This window comes from Eubalaena glacialis, chromosome 9 (genome assembly GCF_028564815.1).
Source record: "Eubalaena glacialis isolate mEubGla1 chromosome 9, mEubGla1.1.hap2.+ XY, whole genome shotgun sequence".
Lineage (NCBI taxonomy): Eukaryota > Metazoa > Chordata > Mammalia > Artiodactyla > Balaenidae > Eubalaena > Eubalaena glacialis.
Genome location: NC_083724.1, coordinates 8,564,124 through 8,574,012, shown reverse-complemented (window position 1 = coordinate 8,574,012; position 9,889 = coordinate 8,564,124). Strand labels below are relative to the sequence as shown.

The following is a 9,889-nucleotide window of genomic DNA, read 5'->3' as shown; positions in this document are numbered from 1 at the left end:
TTGGGACGAGCACCTGCGAGCGGGTCCCTGGAAACCGCAGCCTTCGAGAACTGTGGGCGACAGGCCCCGTTTTACAGATGGGGAAACTGAGGCCGCTTCAGGGTCACTCGCCCTTTGGGATTGGGATTTGCTCTAGACACTTCTTTCAGCCCCTGGGGAGATGGAGACTCCTAAGGGGCCGGGGCCGGGAGTGGACCGTCTTGGCTTGGCAGGAGGGGCTATCTGGGTGGGCGTGCCGCCCTGCTGAGTCAGCAACCCCAGGCACCTTTGCTGGTGTGGCCTGGAGCCCTGGCGAATGTGACTTGCTTACAAAGCAGCCTGTTGCCTACACAGCACTGCAGGGGGTGGGGGTAGGGGAGAAGGAGAGAGAACCATCAGCTCCCTTCTCCCCTTCTGGAGCCTCAGTTTCCCCATCTGTAAAATAAGAATAATGGTTAGTGTCTCCTGCAATGAGATCTGTCAGGATTAAGTGGGAAAATGAATGGAGAGAGTCTGGAGGCTAGTGGGGCCATTGTTTTAGAGACCCCTATTTTTTGCCCACCTGGCAGCTTGCTCCATCTTTGCCAAATACAGGAAGGAAACCCAATAACCCAATCCTCCACCAAAATACTTGGCAAATTCTCACTTTGTCTTCCTGGCCAAGATTGGGCAGGCCGTAAGGGCAGGCCCATGTGTCTTGGTCTGCCAGCCAGTGCTCACTGCCCTGGGTCCCTATACGGCCTCTTCTTTAACTCATTCCAGCCAGGGACCTTCTGTCTGTGGCTGAGCTGGATGGATCCCTAGGCCCAAGTCTGAGCAAACCCTAGGGATAGCTGTGCTGTTCCCTGTTGCTGTGGGACATCTGGGGACAGGTGGCCAAGACCCAGGGTTCTCACACGGAAGAGAGGACAGAGACTCTGTCCAGGCATAGCCCAGATCCTGCCAGCCCAGGAGCCCCATTCCAGGCTGTAGCTTCTGTGACCTCCCATTGCTATCTGACCCTACTGGCCAGTCTGCTGGACACATGTCCCTCTGTGAGTCCGTGACCTCACCCTCCTTGTTTTCCTTCACCCTCTCTTCTGCGGCCCTGCCTCTTTTTTTTTTTTTATTTTAATAAATGTATTTATTTATTTATTTTTGCTGCACATGGGCTTTCTCTAGTTGTGGTGAGCAGGGGCTACTCTTCCTTGTGGTGCGTAGGCTACTCATTGCAATGGCTTCTCTTGTTGCGGAGCATGGGCTCTAGGTGCGCGGGCTTCAGTAGTTGTGGCTTGCGGGCTCTAGACCACAGGCTCAGTAGTGTGGCACACGGGCTTAGTTGCTCCACGGCATGTGGCATCTTCCCGGACCAGGGCTCGAACCCGTGTCCCCTGCATTGGCAGGCAGATTCTTAACCACTGCGCCACCAGGGAAGCCCCAGCCCTGCCTCTTAAGAATTGGGTTCTTCAGCGTTCAGTCTTGGACCTGCTAGGCCCCGTACACGTGGCCTCGGCCACCTCTTCCCTCCCCTGGTTTCTGTTACCATCTGTGTCGTGAATGCCCAGCCTATGGTTTCAGGTCAGCCCTATCCTGGGTTTACAACTGCCTCTGGGTCAGCCGGGATGTCCCCCAGGCACCCCAACCTCATCCTGGCATAACCACCCAACTGGCTATCTTTCCCACCTAACCATTTTCTCCTTTTCTGCTCCTGCCTCCGTCGTCAAGGGAGAACCCAAGAGTCCTGCCAACCTCTTCACCCTCCACAACTGCCCAGCCCCTGCTCTGCCACTCCTCCTGACCCCAGCACTCACCCGTCTCTAACACCGCAGTGGGTTCTACCCAAATGTCCCACTGCCCCTTCATCTCACCCAAAACCTACTGAAGAGATAAATCTCAAAATAATTGTGCTGAATGAAAGAGGCCAGGCAATAAAGCATATGTACTATTTGGTTCCACTTATATACAACTAGAAAATGCAAACTAATTTATGGTGAGAAAGCAGACTGGGGGTTGCCTGGGGGTGGGGTAGGGGGTGTGTGATGAAGAGGAGCAAGAGGGAAGGGGCATGAGGGATTTTTGGGGGGTGATGAATATGTTCACTGTCTTGATTGTGGTGGTGGTTCCATGGGTATTTATATACGTCATAACAAATTGCTCGAAAACTACAATGAAAGCGGTATGTCAAAAGGACTTCAGAGGGCTTACCTGGTGGCATAGTGATTAAGAATCCACCTGCCAATGCACAGGTTCGAGCCCTGGTCTGGGAAGATCCCACATGCCACTGAGCGACTAAGCCCATGCGCCACAACTACTGCGCCTGCGCTCTAGAGCCCGCGAGCCACAACTACTGAAGCCCGCGAGCCACAACTACTGAAGCCCGCGAGCCACAACTACTGAAGCCTGTGCACCTAGAGCTCGTGCTCTGCAACAAGAGAAGCCACCGCGATGAGAAGCCCGTGCACTGCAAAGAAGAGTAGCCCCCCACTCACTGCAACTAGAGAAAGCCTGTGCGCAGCAACGAAGACCCAATGTAGCCAAAAATAAAATAAAAATAAATAAATTTATATATATAAAACAAAGGACTTCGGAGCTCCAATGGCCAAAGTTGGAACAATTTGATCAACAAAATAAAGTAGTATTGGATTATAACCCAAAGTATACAATAAATATCCATGAGCCCATTCTGATATAAATAAATGATTGAATTAATAAGTAAAGGGGGGAGAAGATACAAATCTCTTGTAGAGAAGAATTCCAAATAATTCATGTAGACACCCTGCCCTCAAGGAGGTGGAGCAAAACTCCCCCCTCCTTAGGTGTGGGCTGTGCAGAGTGACTTTCTTCCCAAGATGACAGTGTGGGAAGGGGGAAGAAGGGTAACTGCAATGGAGAAACCTGACAGTCACCCCCCAGCTAGGTGACCAAGGTCAACATCAACATTGATCAGTCATATTGATAGTATGTACACTTAATAGGATGTGATGCAAAAATGGCACTTGACCTCTGCACTCTTTCTCCCCCATCACCCATAATCCCAGTCTAACCATGAGGAAAACACCCAACAAATCCCGAGAGGGACATTCTGCACAATACCTGAGCAGTGCTTCTCCAGACTGTCAAGGTCATCAAAACCAAGGAAAATCTGAGAAACTGTCAAAGCCAAAAGAAACCTAAAGAGACATGACAATGTATGTATATGTATAGCTGATTCACTTTGTTGTGAAGCAGAAACTAACACACCATTGTAAAGCAATTATACTCCAATAAAGATGTTAAAAAAAAAAAAAAGAGACATGACAACTAAATGTAATGTGAGATCTTGGAACAGGAAAAAGGGCATTATGTACAAACCAAGAAGTCTGAATAAAGCATGGACTTTGGTTAATAAAGTATCATCGATGGTTTGTTAATTGTAACAAATGTATCAAACTAATATAAGATGTTAATAATACGGGAAACTGGGTACAGGGTATATGCGAACTCTTTTCACAATTTTTCTGTAACTCTAAAGCTATTTTAAAATTAAAAGTTTACTTTTAAAAACTTGTCAAATTGTGTACTTTGAACGTGCTTAGTTTATATTGCTTGTCTGGTATTTGTGGGAAGATTTGTTACTGATTGATTCGATTTCTGTGGTGGCTATAGGGCAGCTCAGATTGAATCCATTTGGGTAAATTACAATTTACTGGGAAATTTCCCATTTCATTACCGGTAACATTTACCTATTCTTTTAATGTCTATAGAATCTATAGTTATATCCTTCTTTTACTTCTGTTTATTTGTGCCTTATATCTTTCTGTTTTGAGAAGTTTTTCTAAATTTCTATCTAAATTATACGTCTTTTCCAAGAGTCAACTTTTGGCTTTGATATTCCTATTGTGTCTTTCTAATTTATTAATTTCTTCTCTTAACTTCATTTTCTCCTTCCTTCTGTTTTCTTTGAATTTATTCTGTGGTTTCTTTTATAAATTTTTATTTTGGACACCTTGCTCATGACTTTGCAGGCTTTCTAGTTATTCTAAAACACACCCTTAAAGCCATGCATGTCCCTTGTTTATTGTGAGCCCAGCAGGGCGTTAAGAGTCTATTTCACGCTAGATCTGGTTGTCTGGTGGAGGGAGGGCCCTTCAGAGTTTCTAGACTGCTGTTCACCAGGATTGCTTTTCACATGAGTCCTCCCCAAGGTGTACTCCCCAAGGTCCACTCAGGCCACAGGAAGACTGGGCACCCCAACGTGCCTACCCTTCAGAGCAACAGCCCTATCTTCCCGATAGCCTCCCCTTCTCTCCTCGCCAGCAGGGGCCGATCCTGCCCATCCCTCGCCTTTTGACTTCTCTTGGCAGTAGTCTGACTCCCGTCCACAAGCTCCAAGACCAGAAGTCAGCCCTCCACCTTCCCCAGCGATTCTCCAAAATAGCCTCACTGGGCAAGAGCTGGAGGAAGCAGCTCCCTGCTCCTAGTGGAGATAATTAGGAGGTAAAAAGGGGAGGGTTCTGATCACAGAAGGGAGGGACCCTGCGGCCCTGGAATACCTGCAAGGCCCTCTGGATGGGCCTCTCCCACCTCTCCCACCTAATACAGCACACACTCGGAGGAAACACTTGGTGTGCACTGGGAGCCTGTGAGAACCCTCAGCCATGCAGGAAGGGGAACACTGGAAGGCAGGATGAAGAGCAGACAGTGGGAGAAGGGCAAGGCTTCCACGCTCCATCCACAGGACCACGGCACCTGCCGGGGCACCCAGGAACCCTGCCTGGACAGAGCTGAGCTCTGCTGCTCCTCAGCCAGGGAGCCTAGGGCCTCTGAGCAGCCTGGCTGCAGCCGCCTACACAGACCAGCCTGCCAGGGCCTGGGGCCCCTCCTGAGATGAACCCAAGTCTCTTTGTGAGCAGGTCTGGGGTGTGGATGGCGCAGGACAGGTGGGGTCTGGGGTGTGGGGAAAAGAGGTCTATATGGGTCAAGGGGACTACGATAGGAGGGAAAATGCCCCCCCAAAGATATTCATGTCCAAATTCCTGGCATCTGCAAATGTAAATGTAACTGTATTCGGAAAAAAAGGCTTTGCAGATGTGATTCAGTTAAAGATTTTTTTCTTTATTAATACTTAAAAAAATTTATATAGTAGTCAATGTCCTAATGCCTGATTTTTAAAGTGTATAAATTAAATGTGTTACTCTCTTCAAAAACAAACAAAGCAAGCTATTCTTTCCTTGGTATGGCCCAGATTTTTTCCTTTCCTGAAGACTGACAATATCCTAATTCCTGATTCATAATACAGTAGAGTGCATTCTGTTTTCAAATTTCTAAAAGAATAAAATTATTTTTACAACTCACCAATATTTGAATAGTAGAAGACAGATGTTCTCAGCCTGATGATCAGCCTTTTCTTTCTTTCCATCTTTCCTTCCTTCTTTGCCTTTTAAATAAATTGGGATTTTTCCAGACCACCTCAATAAAGTGAATATCGCAATAAAAATTTTTTTAATTAAATAAATAAATTGGGATGTGACACGAGAGCATCTCAGATTATCCATGTGGGCCCTAAATATCATCATGAGTGTGCTCAGAAGATGAGGCAGAGGCCATGAGAACGTGTCGCATTCTAGCTAATTCCTCTTGGCAGTCTCCTCCTCCTCCTCCCCCTGTCTCCACTTCGAGGAGAATAATTATTTGTAGAAAGGCCGTGAGAAGCCACTTTATAATTTTTTGGATAAGATGGTCACCAGTACAGTGTTGCCAGGTTTAGCAAATAAAAACACAGGACACCCAGTTAATAACTGCATGGGTCATACTTATACTAAAAGATTATTCATTGTTTATCCAGAATCAAAATTTAATTAAGCATCCAGTGCAACTGGTATTTTATCTGGCAACCATATGAGCAGTCCCGTCTTCCACTCAACAGAGACATTCTGATTTGATTCTTTCAGTGAATGAGAGTAGTGGGGTTTTTTGGGAGGTCTTTTTTTGTTTTTTTTAAATCATTAGTTTGGATATCATGACTTTATTATAAAAGAAACACGGAAATTATTTACATGATGAAAGATTTCAGAACTTCAGTGGCAGCTTCATGTGATGCCACTGGGGGAATGGGCAGCTTCACGTGATGCCATTTCAATAGTGACTTATTTTAGTCGACGTATTTTCCAAGAATGTCACCATCTCTAAATAGGAAATAATCCTTGTCGTCTAGAACTACTTTGGTGCCTCCATATTCTGGGAGAAGAACTTTATCTCCAACTTTCACACTAACTGGTTGAATCTCTCCACCCTTTCCTTTAGAGCCTGATCCAACAGCTACTACCGTTGCTTGCAATACTTTTCCTTGTGATTTTTCTGGAAGCATAACGCCTCCTTTGGTTACAGTTTCGGCTGCACTTCTTTCAACTAATACTCAGTCGAAGAGGGGAAGAAACTTTCTAAATGCCTGTCCTGCCATGACTCTGGTTGCCACACTTTGTACTCTGTTTTGGTTTGTTTTATTTATTTTATTTGTTTTGGCCGCGCCGCATGGCTTGCGGGATCTTAGTTCCCCGATCAGGAATCGAACCCGTGCCCCCTGCAGTGGAAGCTTGGAATCCTAAGCACTGGACCACCAGGGAATTCCCAAGAGTAGTGTTCTGATGGTCAGTGACCTGTGGTAAAGTTGAGGTTTATAGTTTATGTACTGCTAAGATTCTGTTGTCCTGGCAGGTGCAAATCCAAGTAGATATAAATTCAAGTGTCGTGAGGCCCTTGTGTGGCTCAGCATGTCCTGGCAGAGTGACCTGAAGCCGAAATCCCCCTGGGAGGAGGGTGGGGCTGCAGGGAGCCTGTGGGAAGGGTCAGTGGGGAGCAGCTGTGCAAACTAGAGGCACTAGCCTAGTTTTAATAGTCCAGGAGGCCTAAAAGATCCTTTAGTAACTCTTTAGGAGAGAGAAATGATGGGAAATCTGTCAGTGTATGGTTTCACTCTGTGAAAGTGGACAGAATATTTGGGATGTTTTCTTAGCCCAGTCTTTCAGGAAGGCTCTGAACAAGTGAAATCAATTTTCTTTTCAGAAAGCTAAACTTTAAAAAAAACTAAACGGGGCTTCCCTGGTGGCGCAGTGGTTGAGAATCTGCCTGCTGATGCAGGGGACACGGGTTCGAGCCCTGGTCTGGGAAGATCCCACATGCCGTGGAGCGACTGGGCCCGTGAGCCATAACTACTGAGCCTGTGCATCTGGAGCCTGTGCTCCACAACAAGAAAGGCCACGATAGTGACAAGCCCGCGCACCGCGATGAAGAGTGGCCCCCGCTTGCCGCAACTAGAGAAAGCCCTCGCACAGAAACGAAGACCCAACATAGCAATCAATCAATCAATCAATTAATCAATAAAATAAATCTTTAAAAAAATAAAAAAACAGAACTTCCATTAATTAAAAAAAAAAAAAAACTAAACTTTTTTTTAAAGGTTGACCAGGAATGAAGATTATCTAGGAGATTTACAAACATGACACTTCTAGGAAGATGGGGGATTAGGAATGGATAGGAAATGTGGCAATTTAGGGACAAAAAGAGCAAGCTTAGAAGTTTAGGATTTAGGAGTCAGGGCTTGCTCTTGGGCAAGGGGATTATATGTTACATTTAATAGCACCTGCAGACTTTAAAATAGTTAGGGGTTCTCAGTAACTGAGCAGAGTCCTATCGCTAAAAGTTATCTTTTCTCTAAAGATTTTCTAATGTTTAAAAAAAATGTAGTGGGGTGGACTTCCCTGGTGGTCCAGTGGTTAAGACTCCACGCTTCCAATGCAAGGGGAGCGGGTTCCATCCCTGGTCGGGGAACTAAGATCCCACATGCCTAGTGGTATGGCCAAAATTTTTTTTAATTTTTTTAAATCATATTGGGAATCCAGCTGGGAGAGCGCCCTGTAGAGAAAGATCACTGGGTTAAGGGAGGTGTCAGAAGTGGGTTCAAACTCATGGGCTGAGGTTTATTGTGGTCAGTATAGCCTTTGGTCTACATTAGACTGGTGGAAAAGGAAAGAGTAGGTTTAGCATGTAACTGGTAGTGTAGAGTGTTGGGCCAGTTGAGGAGGCCCCTGTCCCTCCCGAGGGTGTCCCCACACTCCTGTAACCTCTGAGGCTGGGCTATGCCAAGGAGCTACCTTTTGCCCTTCAGCTTCCTTCCACTGTACAGCCTAATGTGTTTTGCTCCATGAGTGGACGCCCTAGGCTTGTCTCCCTGATCTTGATCCAGTGTATCATCTTCGCGCCTCTCTCACAACTCCTATCAGACCTTGTTTCTAATGGAAGACGTTCACATGATAAAGAAAAAACCAGGGAATTCCCTGGTGGTCCAGTGGTTAGGACTCGGCGCTTTCACTGCCGTGGGCCCAGGTTCAATCCCTGGTCAGGGAACTAAGAAACTGTAAGCCTCGAGACTGGCCAAAAAAAAAGAGAGAAAGGAAGGAAAAAAGAAAAGAGGGAAGGAGGGAGGAAGGAAGTGAGGGAGGGAAGAAGGAAGGAAGGGAGGAAGGGAGGGAGGGAGGAAGGAGAGAGAGAGAGAGAGAGAAAGAAAGAGAAAGAAAGAAAGAGAAAGAAGAAAGAAGGAAGGAAGAAGGAAAGAAATAAAGACAGAACAAATGAACCAGCCAGCCCCTCACATCACAATAGAGATGAAAAATGCCATCTTGGCCTGGGACTCCTCCCACTCCAGTATCCAGAACTCACCCAGGTTGACCCCCAAAATGAAAAAAGAAGAGGACTGCCAGGAGCAAGAAAGAGAAGGGGAGGCTGCTGCAGTGCCCTGAGCATCAGAGCAGAAGGGCCACCTCCTCCTGGATGGTTGCGAGCATCCTGAGGAGGAAGAGGGCAAGCACATCCACCTGGGGGATCTCTGCTTGCAGAGGACGCTGTACAACACCAATTCAGAAATCGAAGGGGTAACTGTCTACCAGGTGTCTATTCTGGTGAGAGTAGGCAGCTGCCATTCCTTTTAGCAAAGGACTTTGCTGACCAGCTCCACCTCTAGAAGGGAGATTTAGGTGTTTAACAGTAGAAATGAATCACAACTGACCTCACGAGCTGCTCATTTTCCACGCAAGGAAATGAAGCATTCAAGTGAATTTTCCATGATTTTGCCCTGAATAGATTTGATTATTATAGTTGTATGTAAACTGTAATAATTATTTCTAGTTATAATTCTGTATGGGCTTCTTATTAGCACTCTGCCGTGCGTAACACAGAATCTGGCATATAATAGGTACTCAGGGATGCTACCATCGCCAATTCTTTTGTAACTTTTTTTTCTTTTTCTTTTTTTCTTTTCCTTTTTTTTTTTTTTTGGCTGTGCTGCGTGGCCTGCAGGATCTTAGATCCCCAACTGGGGATCGAACCTGTGCCCCCTGCAGTGGAAGCGTGGTGTCTTAACCACTGGACCGCCAAGGAATTCCAATAATTGTTTATTTTTAATGTAAGTAAAGGATCATTATGTTATAGGATGTCATGGCCCACGTAGCACAGGACTAGAGTCTCCCAAAAGTCCTCCTATAGAGAGTGGCTGCAACATCCATTGCAGGTTCAAGGTTTTTAAAATACAGAATATGACTGGGAGGCAGCACCATGTTGAGGGCTGCAGCATCCAGAGGGTTCCAGGTGTATATATCTCTACTCATTCAACAGCCATTTTTGAGTGCCAGCACTATGCCAGGCACTGTTACAGGGCTGTGGACAGAGCGGCTAAAAACCATATAGACAAAAATCCCCACCCTCCTGGAGTTTACCTTCTTCTGCGCAAAGACAGATGGTAAACAAGTGAAAGGGCTGCGAAGAAAAGGGGATAGAGTGCTTGCTGTGTGGGGAGCAGGTGTGGCTGCAATTTAAATAGGCTGCCGGAGGGAAGGCCTCACTTAAAAAGTAATAACAGGTATAGTGCTTTTTTTTTTTTTTTTTACAAATTGAAGGCTTT

At 46.1% G+C, this 9,889-nt stretch overlaps 1 protein-coding gene and 1 non-coding gene across 2 annotated transcripts; one reads left to right on the top strand and one right to left on the bottom strand.

Moving 5' to 3' along the window:
* Positions 1 to 6,003: 6,003 nt before the first annotated feature.
* LOC133098208 (10 kDa heat shock protein, mitochondrial-like) lies at positions 6,004 to 6,397 on the bottom strand. Its single transcript, XM_061200946.1, is given in 1 exon segment — positions 6,004 to 6,397. A coding segment is annotated over 1 exon segment (309 nt). The 3' UTR covers positions 6,004 to 6,088.
* A 1,870-nt stretch (positions 6,398 to 8,267) lies between these two features.
* Positions 8,268 to 8,340, top strand: TRNAE-UUC (transfer RNA glutamic acid (anticodon UUC)). The gene has a single exon. It is a non-coding gene; the product is annotated as a tRNA-Glu (tRNA).
* Positions 8,341 to 9,889: the final 1,549 nt, after the last annotated feature.